The 25,738-nt window shown below is 37.0% G+C and overlaps 1 protein-coding gene across 1 annotated transcript in view; it reads left to right on the plus strand.

Moving 5' to 3' along the window:
- The first annotated feature begins 94 nt into the window (after positions 1–94).
- Positions 95–25,738, plus strand: part of NUDCD1 (NudC domain containing 1) — an 80,166-nt gene continuing 54,522 nt past the window's right edge. The window contains exons 1-3 of the mRNA XM_059165767.1: positions 95–333; positions 13,972–14,126; positions 23,247–23,432. Coding sequence (XP_059021750.1) covers positions 216–333; positions 13,972–14,126; positions 23,247–23,432 — 459 coding nt within the window. The 5' untranslated portion in view covers positions 95–215. The remainder of the gene's footprint in view (positions 334–13,971; positions 14,127–23,246; positions 23,433–25,738) is intronic.

Genomic DNA, 25,738 nt, shown 5'->3' on the forward strand with positions numbered 1-25,738 from the left:
TCTCGCTCGCGGGTACTGAGTCTCCGAAAAACTACCTAGCCCGACATGCAACGGAGTCGACTTTCTCCTGGACACTACATTTCCCAGAAGGCATCCCGCACCGCGGTGTTTTCTGGGATGGGAACCACGCCGCTCGAGAGCCTCGGTACTAAGAGCGAAGCGCGGACCTTTCAACAAGAGCTTTATTAATTCTCACGCTACGACCCAGGAAGGCTATGGAGGTGGCTGCTAATTGCTCTCTACGCGTGAAGAGACCTCTGTTGGATCCCCGTTTTGAGGGTTACAAGCTCTCCCTCGAGCCGCTACCCTGTTACCAGCTGGAGCTTGACGCAGGTGGGAAGCGGCGGCGCCCCCCCGGCACCCTAGTCCTCCCCCCTGTCAGCTGCCAGCGGCCGGACCCTTCCCTCATTTTCTTCCTTTCTGACTTGGGCAGGCCCGGCGACCGGGGCCTTCCGCACGGCGGCTCGGGCTGGGGTAGACCGAGGGTGGCCGCCCTGGAGACGGACGCCCATCCCGGAACCCAGTGGGAGTCCCTTTCGCGTGGCTGTTAGGCAGCGAGACCCTGGGCGGGCGCTGGCTCGGGCTCCCAGGCTCCACGGTTCGTCACGGGGCACGCGACTGCTGCTGCCTGGGCTCCGGTCGCCGGTCCGTCCTGGCCTGGCCCTGCGGCGGAGGAAACTCAGGGCTCGTTTCGCTCTCGAGCATCCTCGGTAACCGTGTGCGCGGAGAAGCCACACCTCCTGCGAGGACCCCCAGCTCCTGTCTCCTCTGGCGGAGACCCGTTTCGTAGAAGAGAAACTCCGTTGCAGTTCAGAGCATTTTTAGTTGCATAAGTGCTGTCCCACTAAGGACATAATCGTAGAGAACATGTCTAGAAAATTTTGAGGGAAAGTCGATTTCATGCCTATGCTTCTGCTGTTTCTTTTGTGTGTCTGAGGCTGGCCAAAAAATCCATCCTTGTTCTTAACGAGTGGTATTTTCGTTAAAAAGCCCAGAGATCTGCATTTTTAATATAACTTTCTGCTGGTTCTAGTGCATGTTGCGAGTGGATCACACATTGAGAAATACTGATCTAGAATTAAGGAATTTTGTCGAATAGGTGTTTATTAATTGATACATCGATAGAGAGCCTGTTTTAGGAAACATCTATTGAGAGAGGTTTTTTATGTTACAGGGTGATATTATCAAGATGAATGTGATACAATCCGTAAGATAAAGAGTGCATTTGGCTACTTTGGAAGAAAAATATAAACATAATTACAAATCAGTGCAATAAGGCAGTGATTGGGTTACGTACGGAACATGATGGTAGTACTTAAGCATCTTTCCAAACCAGCAGGGAGATCTGGGAAGGCTTCCTGGAGGAGTTGATATCTAAGTTGAGTTTTGAAGGAGAAGTAAGAGTTTACTGGGTTAAGATAAAATGACCTTAGCTTTTCTTTCATTCCCTTCTTTTCCTTCTTCCACCCCATGTCAGTAATTGATACGACTATATTTCGTTTGTGCATTAAAAAGCCACCCAAACTCAGTGGCTCAAAAGAGTAAGCAGTTACTGTTGCTCACAAGTCTACAAGTCAGGTAGGTGTTTCTTCTAGTAGTGGCTTGGACTCATTCCTGCATCTTTGTTCACTTATGGATCTGCTTGGTGGCTCTGCTCATCTTGGCTAGACTTCCTCATATGTTTGGGGGGTTCTCTGGCTATAGACTGCTATAAGATTATTTCAGATGGTCTTTGCTTAACTCTTCTCTGTGTGGTCTCTCATTTTTAGCAATTTAGCCGAGGCTTACTCCAAGAGAAAAGTAACAGTGCACAGGCACTTTTTCAAGCTACTGGTGTGGAATAAGTTTGCTGTTGTCCCATTGGTCCAAACAAGCCACATAAACAAGCCTTCAGGTCAGTGTAGCAAGCTCATAGGAAAGGACATAGATCCAGGGAGGCATAAAAAATTGGGCATATTGTTCTAGTCTATATGTAGTTGCTTATGTTGGAATCGTGAAGGATCTCTTCTTGTAGTCTCTCTCTTCAGTCAGCAATACAGTCAGCTCAAGATTTGACTTCTTCTTGGCTCTGCCATTCCCTGAATCACAGTTATCTCTTATCTAAACTATAGTAGTTTATTGACTAGTTTTACTAGTTTTCCTTCCTTCCATTCTCTGTAAAGTAGTATCATAGTTTTTAATTTTATATTTATATGATATCCTCTTTCCTCCACTAGACTGTGAGCGCCATGAAGACCGTAATGTTTTCTTTTGTTCACTGCTCTGTCTAGTGCTTAGCATTGTAGCTGCTCAGTAAATTGAGTGAGTGAAGAAAAGGAGTTGTTATTGAGGCCATTCCAATCCTGAGAAAGCGTGAGCAGTGGGAGAGTAAGTAGGTGTTGTGTGGGACCTGATGCAGTCCTGTATAGCTGCAGCAAAAAATCTGGGGAGGTAGAGGCCACTTAGAAAAATAGGTGAGGGCACTGTTTGCCTTGTGGATTTTATCCACATGGATAAGTCAGTGTTTCCCAGACGTTATTTTGGGCCCTTAAAATGAAAAGTAAAAGCTCAGCTGTCAAAGATTTGCCAGCTTTTTAATTTGCTAAGTGGAGATGTTTCTTTTTGTTTGTTTCAGTTTTATATTTAAATTCTAGTTAGCTAACATATAGTGTAATACTGGTTTCAGGAGTAGAATTCAGCGATTCTTTCTTCACTGATATATAACACCCAGTGCTCATCACAAGTGTCCTCCCTCCTTAATGTCCATCACCCATTTTAGCGCATGCCCCACACACCACCCCTCCAGCAACCCTCAGTTGTGTTCTTTATAGTTAAGAGTCTCTTACGGTTTGCCTCCCTCTTTTTTTTCCTCCCTTCTCCTATGTTTATCTGTTTTGTTTCCTAAATTCCACGTTTGACTGAAATCGTGGTACTTGTCTTGCTTTGACTGACTTGTTTCACTTGGCTTGATAAACTAGCTCCTAAGTGGAGATGTTTCTTAAAAACTGATGTCCTCACCCATTCTTGCATAAGCAAAAGGATATTTTAACATCAAAAAAGCCGGAAGCAAACTCTCCCAGTACCTCTAAATTGAATACATTAACTTTATTAACAACTCACCAAGTTGTCTTGTTCTCCCCTTTTTCACCATTGTTGGTTTTGGAGTCTGTGTTTGGGATGCAGGGCTGGAGGTCTTGAGGTGCCGTTTAGGGTTTTAGGTGCAGAGAAGAAATAGATTGAGAGATTGAATAGTCTAATCTTACCTTCTGTGGAGGTTGAATTTGGAAGATTGGAGGAATAGCGACGAGGAGTCCACTTTGCAGGCTTTTGCAGTAGTTCATGTTGAGGAGCTTGCATTAAGAATTGTTACTTAAGGGGCGCCCGGGTGGCTCAGTGGGTTAAGCCTCTGCCTCTGGCTCAGGTCATGGTCTCATGGTCCTGGCATCTAGCTCTCTGCTCAGCGGGGAACCTGCTTCCCTTCCTCTTTTTCTGCCTGCCTCTCTGCATACTTGTGATCTCTGTCTGTCGAATAAATAGATAAAATCTTAAAAAAAAAAAATTGTTACCTGAGGAGAATGATGGAGATTTTATTCTTTTTAAAACTGTCATTTCTAGAGACAGTGAGGTATGACTAAGGAGTTCCTCTTGGCACTTTGATTTCTTTTATGCATTAATTCAGCAAAATGTTAGTGGATGGTGTGAAGTAGTGTATTTAGGATGTGAGGATGAAGATGTGCTCTGGTTTCAAACAGCTCAAAATACTAGTTTATTTGTATCCTCTTGTTTTAAATAATGTTAGTAAATTGTTCTGAAGTTCCCTTTGCCACATAAAAAATAACTGTCAATTTGTGTATTCCAAAGAATTAAGCAAAAACCCCTTTTTCATAAAACTGTAATTGCCCTTTGAACCAACAATTCCAATTCTGGACATTTAACTTATACAGGTCTTCTTCCTTCACTTACAGTGGGGTTATGTCAAGACAAATCTGTCTTAAATTGAAAAATGCATTTAATACATCTGATCTACCTAACATCATAACTTAGCCTGGCCTACCTTAAGTGTGCTCAGAACACTTGCTGTAGCCTAGAGTTGGGCAGAATCATCTAACACGAAGTCTAGCTTATACTACAGTGTTGAATCTCATGGAATTTATTGAATACAAAGTAAAAAACAGAATTGTTGTATGGGTACAGAATGGTTTTAAGTGAATGGTTTGTTTACCTTCATGACCAGTCATGTGCCTGACTGGGAGCTGTACCTTGCTGCCATGGCCCAGCATCACCAGTAATACCCTACTGCATGATCATTGGCCTGGGAAAAAATCAAAATTCAGAAGTGCAGTTTCTACTGAGTATGTATTGTTTTGGCATCATTGCAAAGTTGAAAAATCCCAAGTTGAACCAATTTAAGTTAAGGATTGTCAACATATTTTTTCCCCCATACTTACTCTTCACTGTGGAAATGTCTTTGCATATGTTTTCCCCCTGTATTTTACCTAGCTAACTCATACTCCATTTGTTTATCTTGGTTTACATGTTACTTACTCATAGATTCCTTTCTTGACTGTCTAGTTAGAATCTATCCTACAGAATCTGTACAAATTATGACTGTGCCTGGTCATAAACTTTATCATACTTTGTAGCATTTGGTTTCTGTTTTCTCTTTTAAAACTGTTGGTTTTGTTATGGATGGTTCCAGTGTCCATCTTTCTGTGCTTTACTTCTAGGCCTGGAGCATGCCTGGTGAATAATAGATGATTTTATATCACACATGCAGATTAAATAGGTTTATTGGGATAATTGACAATAAACTGCACGTATTTAAGTGTACAGGTTGCCAGACGTAAATACACAATCATTGAAGTCCTCACTATAATCAAGATATTAAATTTAGCTCTCATCCTCAAAACTTCCTGTGGCCTTTGTGACTAGCCCTCCGTTCCTCCGCATACCCACTTCAGTCCCTAAGCAACTACTGCTGTGCTTTTTGTCATGATAGATCAGCTTGCATTCTCGAGAGTTTTATATACATGGAATTACACAGTATGTACTCTTTTTTGTCTCGCTTTTACTCAGCATAATTACTTTTAGTTCGTGCTTGTGTGGGAGAAGGATGTCGAAATCTCTTTCATTGTGGATTTTTCTCTTTTTCCTTGCAGTTCTGTCATTTTTGCTTCATCTATTCTAAAGCTCTGTTATGGAGGCGCCTGGGCAGCTCAGTCAGTTAAGCCTAACTGAGTCAGTCAGGCTCAGGTCATGATCCCAGAGTTCTGGGATCTAGCCCCACATCAGGCTCCCTGTTCAGCAGAGAGCCTGCTTCTCCCCTGCCCCTCATCCCACTTGTTCTCACACTGTTTTTCTCTCTCTCAAATAAATAAATAAAATCCTAAAAAAAAAAAACAAACAACAACAACAAAAAACCTCTGTTATGTTGCATAAACACTAATATTTTGCCCTCTTAATAAATTGACACCTTTATTATTAAAAAAAATAACCTTTATTCTTGGTGATATTCTTTGCTCTGAAACCTACCTGATACTAAAATAGTCACTCAGGCTTTCTTTTGCTAAGTGTTATCATAGTGTGTGTATTTATTTATTTCCATCTTTTAAGTTTTGACCTGTTTGTGTTTTACTATTTAACATGTATTTTTTACTGGCAGAAATAGTTGAGTCTTGCTTTTTTATTCAACCTGACAATCTCTGCCTTTTAATTAGACTGTTTACATTTGATGTGATTATTGATTTTGTTAGTTTGGGTCTTTCATCTTGCGATTGGTATTCTGTTTTGTCCTATCTAGTGTTTGGGAAAACGAAATTTTCCGTTTTCTTTAAAATTTAAAAGAAATTTTTCATTTTCATTTTTTAATGTTCTTTTAGATTATTTTCTTTTTTTTTTTTAATTTTTTATTTTTTATAAACATACATTTTTATCCCCAGGGGTACAGGTCTGTGAATCGCCAGGTTTACACACTTCACAGCACTCACCAAAGCACATACCCTCCCCAATGTCCATAACCCCACCCCCCTTCTCCCAACTCCCCTCCCCCCAGCAACCCTCAGTTTGTTTTGTGAGATTAAGAGTCACTTATGGTTTGTCTCCCTCCCAATCCCATCTTGTTTCATTGATTCTTCTCCTACCCACTTAAGCCCCCATGTTGCATCACCACTTCCTCATATCAGGGAGATCATATGATAGTTGTCTTTCTCTGCTTGACTTACTTCGCTAAGCATGATACGCTCTAGTTCCATCCATGTTGTCGCAAATGGCAAGATTTCATTTCTTTTGATGGCTGCATAGTATTCCATTGTGTATATATACCACATCTTCTTTATCCACTCATCTGTTGATGGACATCTAGGATCTTTCCATAGTTTGGCTATTGTGGACATTGCTGCTATAAACATTCGGGTGCACGTGCCCCTTTGGATCATTACGTTTGTATCTTTAGGGTAAATACCCAGTAGTGCAATTGCTGGGTCATAGGGCAGTTCTATTTTCAACATTTTGAGGAACCTCCATGCTGTTTTCCAGAGTGGTTGCACGGAGCTTGCATTCCCACCAACAGTGTAGGAGGGTTCCCCTTTCTCCGCATCCTCGCCAGCATCTGTCATTTCCTGACTTGTTGATTTTAGCCATTCTGACTGGTGTGAGGTGATATCTCATTGTGGTTTGTATTTGTATTTCCCTGATGCCGAGTGATATGGAACACTTTTTCATGTGTCTGTTGGCCATCCGGATGTCTTCTTTGCAGAACAACAACAAATAATCCAATCAAGAAATGGGCAGAGGACATGAACAGACATTTCTGCATAGTTATTTTCTTTTAATTTTATTTATTTACATAGAGAGAGAGATCACAAGTAGGTAGAGTAGCAGGCAGAGAGAGAGCTGGAAGCAGGCTCCCCACTGAGCAGAGAGCCCGATTGGGGGCTCGCTCCCAGGTCCCTGAAATCATGACCTGAGCTGAAGGCAGAGGCTTAGCGCACTGAGCCACCTAGGTGCCCCTGGATTGAGTATTTTCTTATGAAATCATTTTTGTCACATTTGTTGGTTTATTAGCTATAACCCTTTGTTATTTTACTAGTTCCTTTAGGGTTAAGGGTATGAATCTTTAACTTATTACATGATACATTGAAATAATGTTACACTACTTAACTTGTAATATAAGACCCTATAATAGTATACTTCCGTTTCTTTTTTTCTGGCCTTTATGCTATTATATTTATGTTTTCAAAAGACATTTTTGGCATGTGTAGGATTCTAGGTTGATACCTTTTTTGTTTTCAGTACATTTGATCCTTGAATAATAAGGGTTTAAAATATGCAGGTCCACTTATACTTGGATTTTTTTTTTTAATAAATATGGTACAGACCATGAATGTGTTTTCTCTTCCTTATGATTATCTTATTAGCACTTTTTTCTAGCTTATTTTATTGTAAGAACACAGAATAAAATATATATACAGAATATGTGTTAATTGTGTTATTGGTGAGATTTCTGGTTTATGGAGAGTCAAAAGATACAGGTGGATTTTTTAATGTATACCGGTCAGTGCTCTTAAACCTTGTGTCATTCTAAGGTCAGCTATATTTTAAAAATGTTGCCTCACTGTCTTCTTGCTTTTATTGTTTCTGATGGAAATCTGCTTTTTCCAGTCTCCATTCTTTTATACATGACATGTCTTTTTTCTCTTTTACATTGGTTTTGAGCAGTTTGATTATGTTGTGCCTTGGTGTGGTTTTCTTCATGAGTCTTGTGCTTTGAGTTTTGTTGGTCTGTCTAGATCCGTGGGTTTATAGTTCTCCAGTTTGGAAAGTGTTCAGCCATTCTCTTTCACTTTTGTTTTTGTTTTTTTAGGAATCCAGTTGCCCATTTTTAGATTGCTGGAAATTGATCCCAGCTCATCAGTGCTCTTGATTTGTTTGTGTTTTTCTGTTCTTTTTTCCCCCGTGTTTTATTTTGGATAATTTTTATTTTCATGCCTTTACCTTCACTAATCTTTTCTTTTACAATGTGTAACCTGTTATTAATCCCATTACATGTATTTTTCATCACGGATATTGTAGTTTCTTTTTTATGTTTTTCGTGTCTATTGTTTTGAGCATATGGAACGCACTTTAATAACTTTCAATGTTCTGTTCTGCTAATTATAACTTCTCTGTCAGTTATGTTGAGCTGTTGATTGATTATTCTCTTCTTTGTGGATTTTGGGTTTTTTCCCTCTATATGAATAGTAATATTTGATTGATGCTAGAAATTGTGAACTTTATGGTTTTGGCCATAGGACAGATTTGAATTCTTACAAGCTTCATCTGCTTTATTCTGGGATGCAGTTGAGTTACTGGAAACAGATTAAGTTCATTTAGTGTTTTATGATATGTTAGGCTGGTCTGGAGCAGTGTTCTGTTTGTCTCACTACTGATACAAAAGTTTTCTGTGTACTTTACCCATTATCCCATGAATTAGGTGTTTTCTCCATTCTCACTATTGGGAACAGTCATAGTTCCCAGCCTTGTGTGAGTGCCAAACTTCCCTCTTAATCTAGAAGAAGTAGGAGAGAATGGAATATGTGAGAATTAACCTTGGACAGGAGAAGAGAAACAGAGAAATCAAAACTTTTTCTTCTTATGTGTAATACAGCAAATATTTTACATGGGTAAGGTTAAGCTTATCAATAATTTTATAGGACAAGTATTATTAATTTTCATTACAGATGTGGAGATAGGGTAGAAAGGCTAGTTACAATAAAACTACTTGATAGTGGCAAAGCTGACTCCAAAGCTCATGCTTTTTCTGATCTATGTGGTCTCTGGACTCTTTACTTCAGGGGAGGGAGAGTAAAAGCTGGTGAAGGATTAGCCTGTAGTCAGAGTAAAGGGAAGAAGAGCTATGTAACCATTAGATTTATGTAGTGTTTACTCTAAAATTCATATCTGCTCTTAAGGTAGAAAATATGAGGGGGCGCCTGGGTGGCTCAGTGGGTTGAGCCTCTGCCTTCGGCTCGGGTCATGATCTCAGGGTCCTGGGATTGAGTCCCGCGTCGGGCTCTCTGCTCAGCGGGGAGCCTGCTTCCTCCTCTCTCTCTCTCTCTCTCTCTGCCTACTTGTGCTCTCTCTGTGTCAAATAAATAAATAAAATCTTTAAAAAAATAAAAAAGAAAATATGAGGAAGAGAGGTAGATGACTATGTTAATTTGTGCAGAAGCATTGTATAAAATAGGTTAGTGGAAGCAATGCTCTGAATTCTAGTTCTGTTATGTTCCGTAAATCTTACTTCAGAGCTCTTAGCGTGGACTTGTGCAGTAGTTTCACCTTATCCAGTTTCAGTTTTACTGTCTGCAGGTTCAGTTACCCATGTCAGCTGCCATGTAGAAGCAGGTAATCCTCCTTCTGGCGTATTGTCAGAAGATTGGTAGTAGTCTAGCATCACAGTGCCCACGTCATTCCCCTCACTTCATCTCATCACATAGGCATTTCATTCTCTCACATTATCACTGGAAGAAGGGTGAGTACAGTATGTGAGAGAGAGAGAGGCCACATTCGTGTAACTTTTATGACAGGGTTTTACTGTAATTGTTCTATTTTATTATTAGTTACTGTTAATTTCTTATTAGGCCTAATTTCTAAATTAAACTTTATTATTGATAAGTATGTATGTATAAGAAAAAAGTATATATAGGGCTAGTGCTATCTGTGGTTTCAGGCATTCTCTGGGGATCTTAGGACATATTCCTTGCAGATAAGGGAGATGGGGCTGTACTCTTTTTTTACATCTTTTTACACAAATAGAGAACTCAGTAACTAAGTGAAAAGACTTATTATTAGAAGATAAATTGTCTAAGAAGTGGCCTTTGTAATACAAGTTAATGTCTTAATGTTCTTTGTTTCTATCCCTGCTTTTTTAAAACTACGAGCTCTACTTATATAGGTATTAGAACAAATCATATTTAATCAGTGTTGAAAGAGTTGAATATTGGCAGTTTCACGTGGCTCAACGTAACAGTATATTTTGAAAGGACAAGAAGCAGTAATTGTAACCATTATTAACACCATTATAAGGATCATGTCTGTTTTATATTAACCAGTGTATGCCCATTCCCAAGCACAGTACATGTAATAGACATTCAGTAAATAAATTGTGAATGAGAAGCTATAGGTTTTTCAAGTTACATACATGTTTTATGAGAAATCTAGGTGAAGATTAAGGGAGATTTTCTTATTGTTGGGTCCTAAGTTCTTTTAAAAAGACTAGTAGAGAAAGGTTTTTTTTTTGTTTTTTTGGGTTTTTTTTTAAGATTTTATTTATTGATAGAGGGACAGCAAGAGAAGGAATACAAGCAGGGGGAGTGGGAGAGGGAGAAGCAGGCTTCCCGCTGAGAAGGGGTCCTGATGTGGGACTTGATCCCAGGAACTGGGATCATGACCCCAGCAGAAGGCAGATGCTTAACGACTGAGCCATCCAGGTGCCCCAAGAAAGGTTTTTGTTTAGCAAAGCTCTTTTATTTCCAATGCAAGATAATATTAAATAATAAAATATTTACTACTCTGGCTTCTTCGCCCTCTGTTAAAGAGTTCCCCTTCTTCCACCTTTTCCAAGATTCCAGCGGAAATTCGAGACTCCTTTTTCTCTGTCTTCTTTCTTAGGACACTCTATTGAAGAGCAGCTCTGCTAGTGATTAAGTTTATTACTTTGTGAACACTGCTTTTTCCTTTCAGTTGTTCTGCCTCTCCTTTTATAAACTCTGGATGGTTAACATGAAAAATGCAATGATAGTTTTTACTTTTTCATTTGAGGCCAAAGGCACAGCTTTTTCTATACACTAACAAACTTTTATAAATTATTAAGTATGTAATATACCCTATGCTCATTTCTGTGTCCTAATAACTTAGTAAATTATCTTGTCCAAATGCAACAACAGAATACAGACTGTATTATGGTCACCTAATAATGATTTTCTAGAACCTTATGTTCACAGATGAGATATTGTAATTAGGCCTAGGGCTAAGAAGTCTCTGGCTTGTTTGGGATTGCTCCGGATCTTTGGCACAAATATGAAGAAAATGTATTTGTCATATCTTCCTCTAATATTATTACTTTGGGTCATTATGTTACCATGCATATGTCTTGCAGTATTGAGTTTCATCCACACTGTGGTGCTAGAAAACCAAGAATTGATTGTTTCCCTCCTAATCAGTGGAATATGTATTTCTAAGTGTTCCTTATAAAATAAATATTTTCTTAAATTATAAATAGCAGCTACCTCAACCTTCATCAGATCCATGATAAAGTTATGATTTTACCTCTGAGATGCCTCCAAACTTTAGTGAGTCATCCTTTACCAAGATGACTGCAATAACTTTCTAATGTGTTAACCATAAAAATAAAACAGCCAAGTTATTTTATCAACAGTGGAGTTACTTGGGGATATCAGAGAATTGCAATTCGGGACATACAAGCCATAGGAAAACCTTAGGCAAGCCCAGCAAACAAAAGAGAGGAATGTTATTTTATGGAGAAGAATGAGGAAGTTGGGAAGGGTTGTTTGGAATGAAAGTCAACTGAAGAGCAGGAGTACAGGGAATGTTGATTTCTCATTAAATGACTTGCAGGAATAGTGCCATTTCTTGTAGGAGATGCATTTAGTGTACATCTTCTTCCTGTTAGAGTCTGTAATTGGTGATTCTCTCCTATTGGATATTCTTCTGTTGGGGTCGGTAATTAACAGTACTTCCTATAAATGATGTTGGATAGTAGGGTTCCCCCTGCTAGCCTCTCCACTGTATTTTTAGTGAGCTTTCCTTTTATTAATATTTACACTGGATTTTACCTTGCTTTGCTTCAGTCTGCTTTACATACTATAGTTGTAAGTAATCTTTTATAAATTCAAATCTGAACTTTACTCTCCTGCTTAGAAACTTAAATCCATTACATTAACTTTATTGTTGAAGACAGGGCCTTTCATGATCCAGCTCCTGCCCAGTTCTCTAGCTTTGTTGTCTGAAGCCTTTTCTTATACAGATCTCCATGGTGCTATGTATTTCGGCCAGTTTGGCCTTCTTTTGGTTCTTTGAACACATGTTTTTCCTCCTACTTTGCCTGCTTTTCCTTCTGCCTCTGTGTGTGTGTGTGTGTGTGTGTGTGTGTGTGTAGATATATTCCTTCATGAGCTAACTTTATCCTTACTAGCTTGGCTTAAATTTCTGAAATCTTTCATCAGTTCCCCTACACCACAGACCAGTGCCCAGTGTTATTTATTCTCATGGTACCTGGTAATTTTTCTTCTCACCATTTATTACAGTTTCATTATATATTTACTTTTGTGATTATTTAACTAATGCTCATTTTCTCACTGAATCATAAGTGGTAAGAAGATAGATTCTGTGCTTTTTGCTCATCATTGTATCAATGGTGTCTATTAAAATATTGCCGAATAAATCAGTGAATGAATGTAAGTCAGCCAGGGCTGAAGGCAGGTATAGAAGTAGGAACCAATAAACAGTATGGAAAAAAATTGGAATACAGTAAGTTTGAATTTTCTGTTGTTTTTATTTTTAAATTTTTTATTTACAGTAAGTTGAGTTTTGTATTAAGGTAAGGTATTGGCCCAGCATAGTTTCCTTAAATATTTCCCGTCAGCAGAAATTAATTCTAAATCATGGGCAGCCTGAGCTATAAGGGTTCCTTTCTGCGGATGAGGGAAGAAAGAGAGGAAGCAGAGATCACATTTTATAGATTAAAATTAAGTAAGTAGGTGTGCCTGAGTGTCTCAATCAGTTAAGTGTCTGCCTTCGGCTCAGGTCATGATCCCAGGGTCTTGGGATCAAGCCCTAGTTCTGCTCTCTGCTCAGCAGGGAGCCAGCTTCTCGCTCTGCCTGCTGTTCTCTCTACTTCTGTGTGCACTCAGGGGTTCTCTTGCTCTCTCTCTGCCAAATAAATAAATACTTTAAAAATAATTATGGAAGTAGCTAAGAAAGTAGATCTTAAAAGTTCTCATCACAAAAAAATAAGTGAGGTGATGGATGTGTTCAGTAATTTACTGCGGTAATCATTTCACAATATGTTTGTACATCAAGTCATTATGTTCTACAACCTTAAACTTATACAATGGTATATGCTAGCTACATCACAATATAAGTGGAAAAAAGTAAAAATAAAATTATGGAACTCACTCATGCCCTAGTGGGAAACCATGTTCTTTAACTAGGAAACCTTGTTTCTATTCCAGGTAGACTATTTTGTTCTGTACCCTTAGGAGAGATGTGAGAAAACATTGGAGAAATCACCATTTGTGCTTACTTTTGTTTCCATAATTGTATAATGAAATAATAAAAAATTCTCATTATTTCTTAATGTGTGTTAAGAAAGGAAAGAGATATAATAAAGGTAAAAGCACTTTTTAAAATTAACCCATAATATTATTTGCCACAGGGGTACAGGTCTGTGACTCATCAGTCTTACACAATTCACAGCACTCACCATAGCACATACCCTTCCCAGTATCCATAGCCCAACCACCCTGTCCCTATCCCCACCCTCCAGCAACCCTCAGTTTGCTTCCTGAGATTAAGAGTCTCTTATGGTTTGTATCTTTCCCTGGTCCCATGTTGTTTTGAGGTAAAAGCATTTTAAAAACTGTAAAAATTCTCTCTAAAATAGATGTAATATTTGCCCAAAAGACAGGAGATCTTAAATTTTAGAATTCTCTGCTTTTTAATTCATAATTGCAAGGAAGAGGTGCCTAAAAGAAAAGGTAATGGCATGAAAAGCCCTGTCTCTCTTATAGCTACTGTCAGGGATGGTTCAGTTTTGTTTACTGTTTATCCTCTATGCAACAGTGCCTAGAAATTGTTTTAGAATGAATAATATAGTGAATTTGTCCCAAAGGCCTTTGTGATTAGCATTCTGTGATTTCCTCACCTTGTAAGCATCCTGCAGAAAGAAATAATCTTGAGACAAAATTTGTGATGTTTATTTTTCTTATATTTCAGCTGTGGCAGAAGTAAAACTTCGAGATGATCAATATACACTGGAACACATGCATGCTTTTGGAATGTATAATTACCTACACTGTGATTCATGGTATCAGGACAGCGTCTACTACATTGATAACCTTGGAAGAGTTATGAATTTAACAGTAATGCTGGTAAGAAAAATATCTATAATGGGATTTTCCAGTAAATCTGATTCTTAATTTTCATTGAGAGAATTGAGGTATACACATTTTTTATATATAGAATCATTCCTATCATTAATCTATATAAAACTCTATTCTGTTTAATTCAGTTTTAATTGTTGCCTTTATTCCTGTTATACTTAAGTAGTCCACTTCACTCCCACCAATGAGCAACTACTCTGATGGGTTTTATAGATCAATATTGGTATAACTGTTCATGTTTGTTTTTTCTAAGATGAAGTGTTAGTCCTGACTATGACAATGGATTTGTCTATTTTTCCTTTAGTTCTTGCTTTTTGTATTTTTAATTGTGTTAATTGGGGTACGGACATTTTATCTGCTATGGATTTATCCTTTTAGCATTATGAAATGCCCCTCCATCTCTAGACTCTGGTAATGATTTTTGTCTTGAAATCTCCTGGTATTAATGCAGTCGTGCTGGCTTTTTTGTTTGTTAGTAATATATATCTTTTTCTACCCTTTTTCTTTCAGTTTATCAGTATTGTTGTTTTGAGCCTGATGCCTTAGACCGCTCAGCCATCCTGACATGACAGTGTTGTTATTATTAAAGTACGTCTCTTGTAAAGAGCATGTAGTTGGGTCTTGTTTTGTATCTAGCATGACAATCTGTCCTTTAATTGAAGGGCTTGGCACATTTATATTTAATGTAATTACTAGTATCATTGGGTTTATGTTACCATTTTGCTGTCTTTTCAGCTTGTCCCATCTGTTCTTTTTTTCTTTATCTCTGTTCCTTCTTGTTTTTGGATTAAGCAAATTTTCTTAAAATTCCATTTAATTTTCTCTTGGCTTTTATCTAAACCCTTCTGTATTATTATTTTAATGGATAATATAGATTTTATAGTATTCATCCTTAACTTATAGTCTTCCTCTAATTAATATTTTACTATAAAAATGTAACAATAATATATTTCCTTTTATTTCTCTTATACCCTTCAGGCTATTTTTGTCCTGTACTTTACTTCTTGTTGTAAATTCCACAATAGATTGTTAGTGTATTTGCTTTAAACGGTCATAATAATAATAGCTTCCTGAGTATTCCCGGCTCCTTCTAGCACAGTTCTACATTGCCTCTTCAGAAGTATCAGTCTGATTTTTATTTAAGATTCTACATATAAATGAGATCATATGGTATTTGTCTTTCTCTGACTTATTTCACTTGGTCTGAAGCCCTCAGGGTGCATCCATGTTGTTTTAGTTGCAGGATTTCATTCCTTTTTATGGCTAAATAAAATTTTAGAAAATTTTATAAAATGCATTTTCTTTATCCATTCATATATTGATGGACATAGGTGTTTTTTGTTTGTTTTAATATTTTGGCTATTGTAAATAATAATTCAGTGAACATAGGGGTACATAAATCTTTTCAAGTTAGTGTTTTTATTTTCTTTGGATAAATACAGGAAAGAGGAATGACCGGGTCATATGGCAGTTAGACTTAAGCCCCATCGCATCTAGTAAGCTTTCCCTGACATCCTCCCTCAGTGCCTCCAGGAATATCCAAACCATTGGCCTCACATTTGTGTGTACTTTGAATTCCTTCTAGGCCAAGGGTTGGCAGACCTTTCCTGCACAGGGCCAGATTATTAATATTTTAGGGTTTGTAGTCTAGACAGTCTTATGTCATGACTGGTCGGTTTTGCTGTTGTGGTATGAAAACAGCATTAGAGGGCATCTGGGTGGCTCAGTTGGTTAAGTGACTGCCTTCAAGTCAGGTCATGATCCCGGAGTTGCAGGATCAAGTCCCATATCGGGCTCCCGGCTCCATAGGGGTCTGCTTCTCCCTCTGACCTTCTCCCCTCTCATGCTCTCTCTCCCTCTCTCTCTCCTATAAATAAATAAAATCTTCAAAAAAAAAGAAAACAGCATTAGACACTATGTAAATCAATGAGTGTGACTGCATTCCAATAAAACTTCATTTTTAAAAATGACATTGTCCAGATTTAGGTCATTGAGTGTAGTTTGCCAACCCTTGGGCTAGGCCCTGGGTTTTTTTTTACATTTCTATAATCCTGCCATCCCACAGAAGGCGTGGTCAGTATGTTTATTGAAATAATAACAGCTGTTTAAAGCATGTTCTTATCCTTTGGAGTTGGCTTTGCATTCTTTTTCGCATTCTCTCTCTTTTTTTTAGATTTTTTAATTTATTTAATAGCAAGCATGTGTGTATGATGAGGGTCAGAGGGAGAGAGACACTCCTCAAGCAGACTCCTGCTGAGCAGAGAGCCGTAAATGGGGCCTGATCCCAGGACCCTGAGATCATGACCTCAGCAGAAATCAAGAGCCGGTCGCGTAACCAATTGAGCTAGCCAGGCTTTTCTTGATAGGATTTTTCTCTTATTATTTCATCTTCAGGCTCAGATGTGAGTCTTTGGTTTGGTGAGATAATTTTAGTGAATAAATATTTACTTTTCTTCAGATGTTTATTAAATGCTGTTATGTGCTTTATGTGCTTTGTGGCCACATAGACAAATAAATTGATAACATGTAACATTGGAAGGAGGGATAAGATATAAACATAGTATGGAGAAAGAAATGATAAATGTTGAAAGATGAAGTGTTCAGAGAAGTTTCAGAAGAGATGTCACTTTAACAGAATTTTGAAAGATCAGTTAGTTTGCTGTGCAGATTGAGGCAGCTATGTCTGCACTGGATTTGAGAGGCACATTCAGCAAACTTCCACAGGCATGTGTGTGCACTACAGGTACTCTAGCTTGATTTGCTAAAACACGGAGTGTGCATGGAAGGACCTAAACAGTACGCAGGCTGTGGTCGGAGAGGAGGACTGCAAGGTGGATATAGGCCAGGTCTTCAAGGGAGGGAGGAGCAGTCATGGTATTCTGTGCTAGGCAAAGAGAAATGTTAAAAAGAAAGATGGATTCTTTGATTCATTTTAGTACTAACTGCTTGGCTGGGAGACGGGTGTGGGTAGGGTCATGGTTTTGGGCCAGCAGCTTGGTTTTATCAGTTCACTCATTAGTAATCATGATTTGGAATACTATAACCAATTTAAATCACAAGATTGATTGGAAAAGTGGAAGGAAAGTTTAATGACAACATTTGAAATACTATAAGCATTGTGAACTGGTCAACACAGTTTTCTATTGGAAAGTTTTCATAGGAAATACAATATAATTTTATCAAGATAACTTATTTGACATGGAATAAGGGCAGAGACTAGTGTTTTTGATCCCTATTTCTGACCTATTCTCTGACTTCTAGGGACATCTTAGAATAACGAGTTATAGTTTCTTATTTAGTTTAGTCTATTTACCTATGGGCTCATTAAAGACATAATAGACACGTACACTCTATATGCACTGCCTGTTTGGATAGTGTGTACATAGAAGCTAAATGCCCTATATGCATACATGTGCAGTATATTATCTTTATATGACTATACATGCCCATTTTTTAGATTCTGTTATATTTTGTTTGGGAAGACAAATCTAAAATCTGGAAATTCTCTAATACTGAGTTATAGAGCCAAAGTCATAGTCTAATTTATACTATTCACTTGACCTTCAAAATATTTAGTGAATATTTACTATATGTTACACATTGTCATAGGCACTGGGAATGCTACAGCATACAAAATAAAGTTTCTTCTAATTTATTAATTCATGCAGAATATGAATGACAGTTGACTCTTGAACAATACTGGGAATCTGAGCACTAAACCCCTCCTCCCTCATTGCACAATCAAAAATTTGCAGTAGAAAAGTACAACTTTTGATTCCCAAGACTTAATAGCTTACTGTTGACCAGAATAGCTTACTGATAACATGAAGTTAATTAACATATATTTTATATATGCATAATATATTTATATTTATTTTTTATAATTAATACTGTTCATTTTGTTTGTGGTGATATGTCAGATTTTCATTAATGTTTTACTCACTTCCTTAAAGGAATTGGAGAACTTTCTGGAATTGGAACAGTTTAGGACTAGAATAACCCTTTCCTTATATGTTAAATAAAGATCCTGTTTGAACCCATTTTATTATATATTCTTTTGTTGTTTTCAGTGATAAGTCTTCTAATTACTTATCCAGCTGATTCTTTGGTAATTGGTTTAGTTAAACAGTTTCTTTGGTCATTTTATAATACACTTTTTTGCTAGGGAAAATTATTCATTTCTTCTTATTCTTTTCAAATTTGTTCCTGTAATTTGCACGTTTTATGCTCTCAAGATTATCTCCTCTCTCTTTTTCCTTTCTCTATATTTTCTCCTTTTCCTTAATCAAACTTTAGAAGGGTATTTTCATTATTATTTTGTTTATAAAGAACCATGTCTGGGGTTATGTTATTTTATTATTTATTTATTTAGAAAGATTTTATTTATTTATTTGACAGAGAACACAAGTAGGCAGAGAGGCAGGCAGAGAGGGAAAGAGGAGGAAGCAGGCTCACTGCCGAGCAAGAGCCTGATGCGGGGCTCAATCCTAGGACCCTGGGATGATGACCTGAGCTGAAGGCAGAGGCTTTAACCCACTGAGCCACCCACCCAGGCACCCCTATTTCATTTATTTATTTATTTATTTATTTATTTAATTTGTTTTGCTTAGTTCAGTTTTCGCCTTTGGTTTTCAAACTGTATTGCACATTAGAATCACTTGGAGTAATTGATAAAAACTAATTTCAGATAATGGTTTTTAAAGATTTGGATTCAGTATGTCAGGGTTGGTCATGGTCTGGGAATCTGCATTTTATCAAGGATTGCATATGATTTTGCTCCTGGTCCAGTGACCAAGTTTTGAGAAACTCTGCCCCTGCAGTGCAGAAGAATATCATACTTATTTCTGTTTTTCTGATAAGCAACATAGGAAACTGACCTGTTGTTTGAACTTCTGTGTTGAGGGCAGGTAGAGATTGTTGGCCACTGGTTACACATTGTCTTTTGTTTTAAAGCAGAAAAGTTGTTCTAATATTGCCATTTTATTGTCTGATTTTTCCCCCTGAGTCAAAGGCACACATGTACATATCTCAGAGAGGTTCTTTTGCTGTGGCTCATTTACAAATACTCCCACCCTGTTAAAAGCATATTAAATACTATTGTGGGCAAAGAGAAGGCAGTAGGGCCAAGAAAGGAAATCCACACGTTGTCAGACCTTGAGATTTCTGTCAGGAGCCAGCAGATGGCAGCAGTTCCACACACAGGTTTGTAGAGGCATTCTATGAAGTCAGTTTATTTTGTCAGTTTATAATTCTTAAAGAAATGTCAGTGGAGAGTAAGTGCTTTTTAGGAAGCAGAAAATGCCTTAGGAAAGCAAAAAAAACATTTTAAAATTTAATTCTTATTTGTCATTTTATTAGGGTATTAGGGCTTCTTTTAAAATAATATGTTTTGTTTCTTAATATTTAAGGAATTCTGTTATAACATTTTCCCATTTATCTGAAAAACTAGTTTGTTTCTCTTAAAGAACTGTGTCATCTCATGGTGCCTCAAGTTACACTTAAAAATGAGAGGAGAGTTACTGGATTCTGTGTGAAGTCCACATTTGTGAGGCCAAGTTTGAGTAACACATGGCAACTGCTTGTTAGTCTAGCTGAGTTGCATGCCAGCAGTATCTCCAAACTAGCATCTCTAGACCTGAATCTGACCTTATTTTCTATAGTTGCATTTATTAATATGGAGCCAGTTATTTACCTGGTTAAAGAAAAAAAGAAAGGAGGAGTAAGTTATTTGAACTGTTATGTATTTAATGAATTATTAAAAGTTTTATTTTATATAGACACATTACTCAAATTCCACTTAATAAAACATCATTTCTTAAAGCTTTAGCAAAAAAAGAGAAAGGAAAAAGGTAGTTTTCTTTTCTTTCAAAATACAGAAGAGACCATCAGCTTCTGGAGTGGGGTCAGTTAGGATTTGAATCTTAGCCCTGCCATTTTCTTAACAATGGAGTTCTAGACAAATGATTTTAAGTTTTTTGAACAGAGCTCTTTATCTCTCAAAGTGTGCATAATGATTTCAACTTCATAGGATTTTGTAATTGTTAAATGAGATGGTAAAAAATCAAAGCACTTATTTATACGGTGCTTGTACATTGTAGTTATTCAGTAAATGTTCCATTCATCACTGCAGTTTTCTTTTGCAATTCAGCTGTGAAATGTTACTGCAGAACTATTTTCAGCGCTTTGAACAGTTACATTAACCTCTTATTTTGTCTGGAAGAAGAAAATGATTGGGTGGGACAAAGACATAGATGCCAAAATCATAAAGCATTATTATGAGGACACTTTGTAAAACTGTCAGTAGAGGTTATTCAGAAATAATTTAATATTCTAAGATATACAGAAGAAAGTATTATTGCATACGGTCCATTTAAAATTAAATGTACCCTTTGAGAATTAGATTTCAAAAATTAGGAACATTCAGGTCACTTTCGCTTAAACTGTCATTTATCTTAAATAAGAGAGACACTGTTTTCTTTTGTATTTTAATTTAATTTTTAGTTTTACATGTATATACTTGAGTATCTTAATCATTTTATTGGATATCAAAATCATTTATCTAATAATTAAACTGACCTTGTATTTAAAATAAAGTAGCTTAAAAACACATTCATAATTGTAATTGAAATGAACCATAGTGATTTAACAAGTTTATTAAGCCCTGCATTTGTCGTAACAAGTGGTTCACTAGATTAGAATCAATGAAGGGCATGTAGTGGGGGAGACCACTGGGAAACTTTTTGGAACAACTGTTTTGAGGAAGAAGTCCCATTTATTTTATCCCATTAATATCTTTTAAACTATTTATATTACACATAAATTGCTCAGTGTAAAGAAAAAGAAGCAATATATTTGAAGCAAAAATGGAAAGCTTCCCCTTACTTTCAGTCTTCCCTACTGCCATTTACACTGCTATCTTTTTCCCATTCTGGTGGTCAACACTGTTAACATACCAGCATGTGTCTGTGTATACCTTACTCTGCTGTCATATCACAACAGTTTGTTGTTTCAGTATATATGGATTCATACTGTACGTATTTTGGATCTTTTTTTCAGTTATTATTTTGAAGATCTTCTTATGTCAGTATTATAAATCCACTTCCATATATTTAACAATTATTTGGTATTCCAAAGGATGGATATTTAACAGTTAATCATCCTTCTTCATTGCTCTCCAGACAAAGATGCTGGGTACCCATGTATAGTTGAACAAGTTGGATTTATTAATTTTACAATAGAGGAGAGTCTACACCATGGGGAACCAAGTGTTAGAAAGGATTTATTATAGGATTGGGCTTGTGTTAGGTGATTTTATTTTTTCTGGTTAATTTTTTTTTTTTTTTTTTTGGTTAATTTTTTTTAACCATAGTTTTCCTATATATGTCTTTACCCATTTAAACATTTTTTTGGATAGTCATATATTTCTTGTTGAGTTGCTAAGGTTCTTTATATGCTATAGATAGTGGTCCTATGTTATTTTTGTGGCAAATATTTTTCTCCCTGTCTTATACATGTCTTTTATTTTTCACAGGAAGACTTTCTCGACCCTGAAATTAAAATGTGATTAATCTTCTAACCAAATTATCTTACTTTTTCTTTAAAACATTTAGATTATTAATCTATCTGGAATGTGGAAGTTTTGTGTGTGCTGTGAGGGAAAGAACAATTTTTCCCCCATCTCTAGTATCCCAATAGCATTTGTTGACCACTCCCATTTATTTCTCACTAATTGGAAATACATCATGTTCTGAACACCTATATAGACATCAGCCTACAATAAAATATCTCTTAATTGACCTCCATTTAATTGAGTGACTGGAGTAACTGATATTCTTTCTTCCTTTCATATAATATACTGACTGGAGACCACAGTAAGCTTCATAGTTTACTGCTAGTAGGCTACTCAGTACTATGCTGATAACAGTGCTATTTCTGCTAGTTGAGTTTTACATCACTAATACTCAGATGTAGTCATTCTAAAAACTTTATGCCAGCTGTGCTTGTCATTATATTTTTATTATTTAATCAGTATTATGTTAATCAGTACAATCTGAATACAAAAAGAAGGAAGGGTGCCATTTCAAAGAAAACTAAACTAGATGCTTTGGAAAGAGACATGGGTCACTAAAAAACTTGTGGCTGGTAAGGACATTTTGTTTACTTAAATTTTGTTAATATATGCATTTATCTAAGTAATTCTAGGAACAGAGAATGAAATACATGAGTGAAGAATTACTTTTGGCTTGTAGGAAACTCTGTTAACTGAAAACAAAAACTTTAGCAACAATAATAAATTATTGAATTGAGTATATCTGATATATAAGATGTTAATTTCCTGAAATGTAGACCTTTTTATATATTTTCTTATAAGACATTTTAATGATGCAGTCCATCTTATAATTTCAAATTTTAAGGATACAGATACAATAAAAATGTGCTAACAGTAACCTAAGCTGTTAATAGTCTGTAAGTGTACTGTTTTCATACCACAGGTGGATGTCTTTGGAGGCATTTAGAACATGATGTAGTGTTTCCAGTTCATTAAAAATACTAATCATTTAGTCTAAACTTAAGACCAAGTTACTACAGTGTATTAGTTATTTCTTGCTGTGTAATATCTTACTTCAACACTTAGTGCTTTGAAACAATAAATACTCGTCATCTCATAGTTTTTGTGGGTTGGAAGTCAGAGTGGCTTAGCAAGGTGGTTTCTGTGTCAGTGTTTCTTATGAGGTTGTAGCCAAGATGTTAGCCCAGAGAGCAGTGATCTGAAGGGTCAAGGAGGGCCTTCAGATAGTTAGCTCACCGGGTGCTGGGTATTGTCAGGAACCCTTATGTCCTCCCCACCTGGGTCTACCACGTACAGTACCACAATACAGTAGAAGAGAGAGCAAGATAGAAGATGTAACAGAATTATCTATAACCAAGTTTGAGAAGTCACAAACTCACTCCTGCCATATTTTATTAGTTAGAAGCTCATACTCAAAGGAAGGGGAGTTAGGCATCTTTTCTTAAATAAGAGAGTAACCACTACACTGATACTTACTCTATATGCATATTGATCAAGGAGAAGGAAGGATTCACTTATAATGTTTCATTTCTTTTTAGGACACTGCTTTAGGAAAACCACGAGAAGTGTTTCGACTTCCCACAGATCTGACAGCATGTGACAATCGTCTTTGTGCATCTGTCCATTTCACATCTTCTACGTGGGTTACCTTGTCAGATGGAACTGGACGATTATATCTCATTGGTACAGGTGAACGTGGAAATAGTGCTTCTGAAAAATGGGAGGTGCGGTTTTGTTTTTGTTTTTTAGACTTAAGCAAAGTCTTGAAAATATATATAAATTAGACCTTAGTGATTTTGAAATTACTCTTTCTGGGAGTGGTTTCCATGTGACTTCTTCATCTTTATAATAAAATGCTTTGGATTTTCTTAATTCAATTATAAATGGATACCTTTTACAAAACTGGTTTGATTTGGGGTCATTGCAGTTGTCAAGAACTGCATTCATTTGTTCAGCAAATGTCCACTGAGTGCTTTATATATGTGTAAAGCGGTACAATAAAGTATTGGCATTGCCTCCTGCTTGATGAAGAGTTCGCCAGGAATTACGCTGGAATATCTTTTCTCCTCTACTCATGTTACATTTGCTGGTATCTTTATGGGCCCAGCATACTTCTGAGGCACCACAATGCTAGCTATCTGGTAAGTTGCCTTTGGTCAAATACTAGTTTACCAGAGTGTCCCCTGCTTAGAAGAATATACTATAAAATATAGTAATGTGCCAATCTCTAAGATGCTATTTTTATTTCAGCTTTTTCTTAGGATTTTTATTTATTTGACAGAGAGAGACACAGCAAGAGAAAGAACACAAGCAGGGGTAGTGGGAGAGGGAGAAGCAGACTTCTGGCAGAGCAAAGAACCCAATGCTGGGCTCAATCCCAGTGACCTGAGCCGAAGGCAGACAGGCAGACACTTAATGACTGAGCCACCCAGGCTGCCCCTTTCAGTTTTCTTAAAACAGGGTAACATTTTTAAAACTGAGGGGCAGACTAGAATTTTAATAATAGTAAGTAAGGAATTAATTTCTTTAGAGCCACAGTTTTTGAAGGTGGGAAAGAATGACCCGGAGTTATAAGTGTATTGTGATACTGCTCTTGTCTGAATCTCAGCGAGTGGTTTTTTAGTTCTGCGTAAAGAAATATGAACTTAATATATTTATATCTTATGAAATATTTTTATCAGACCAACAAATGCCTACAAAGATCAGGTTTTTATTATTTGAGAAAAACCAAGAAGGTTGTAGAACCAAATGGCTTGCCTTTCTTACTAAGTTATATTAAATGGAATACTACCAAATTGCAATAATTCAAAAAACTAAACAAAAAACGTAAATAACCAGAACAATGGTAGTCTGTTTGTAGGGGGCCTTTGCAGGTCTTTATAGTCACAGATTTAAATATTCATTGGACATTGTGACATTTTTCTGCTTGGCCTCTAGTAATAATTTTTTTCTTTTTTCTTTTTCTTATGGAGGCAGTGTGATATGTAGATAGCATAGCTGTTGAAACATTTGGAAGGAGTTTGGAGAGTGAGGGGCAGAAGAATGAAAATTTATGAATTATCAAGCTGTGGATTCTGTTGGTTTGAGCAGGAAGAGACGCACTGACGCAGGTCACCTTCAGCTTAAAAATAAAACCACATACTCTGCCGGAAGGAAATTCATTCTGATTTATAAATCATTTGGTTTATGTTCTATGTTTCCCCTTGGTGCATATTTTAGGCCTTTAATGATATTTTTTAAGTCATTTAAAATTTTTTAAACTCTAAATTTACTTCATGCCCTCTTCAGTATACACTGCTATAATGAAAGGTGCTATAAGCACCTTCTGAGATGTTTGCAGTTAATAATAGTTTTGGTTGGGGAGAGGAGTGGGACAGGAATGGACTTGGGCATTAACTGAGGTGGGAGGGATACTGTGGAATATTGATTACTTTAAGAAAAAAACTTAGGAGAGCGTTAGGACTTTGGGGAAATTGGTGGCAAAGAGAGGAAGCTAAAGGTAAGAATGGTTGGGGGGTACAGTGGGGTATAAAGGGGCCAAGTAAGAGTGGTGATAACTGCAGTGTTGAAAGAGAAATAAAGGGAGACAGGAAGACTGCCTGCTTTGCCAGTGTGTTGCCTCTAGTCTGATGAGGGTGCTGTTGGCAGCACTAGCACACACGAGTTGCTAGGCTTGTTCAGGAGAAGGGAAACTTCAGCCTAACAATTTATAAAAGTTTAGACATCTACTCCCTGGTCTCATTCCAGTCCCTTTCATTCACATGGGAGAGAAAAAAGAGGAGACAACAATAAACTAGCTACGTGTACCTGACAAAATTTACTTTTTTTTTTTTTCCTCCCTTTGGTTTCCTGTTGTCCCCCAAAGAAAAGTGAAACCCGAACAACTAAAAATTATCTATCATCTCAGTTTTGAGTATTCGAGATATTCTTTGCTGTTCTTGCTTTTTCTGTTTGTGGAAGACCACAGAATGGATTCCAAAGGTCTCCTATTTGACTACTTTGGGCAGAGGTGCTAAACACTTAGGGAAAT

Source organism: Mustela lutreola, chromosome 3 (genome assembly GCF_030435805.1).
Source record: "Mustela lutreola isolate mMusLut2 chromosome 3, mMusLut2.pri, whole genome shotgun sequence".
Lineage (NCBI taxonomy): Eukaryota > Metazoa > Chordata > Mammalia > Carnivora > Mustelidae > Mustela > Mustela lutreola.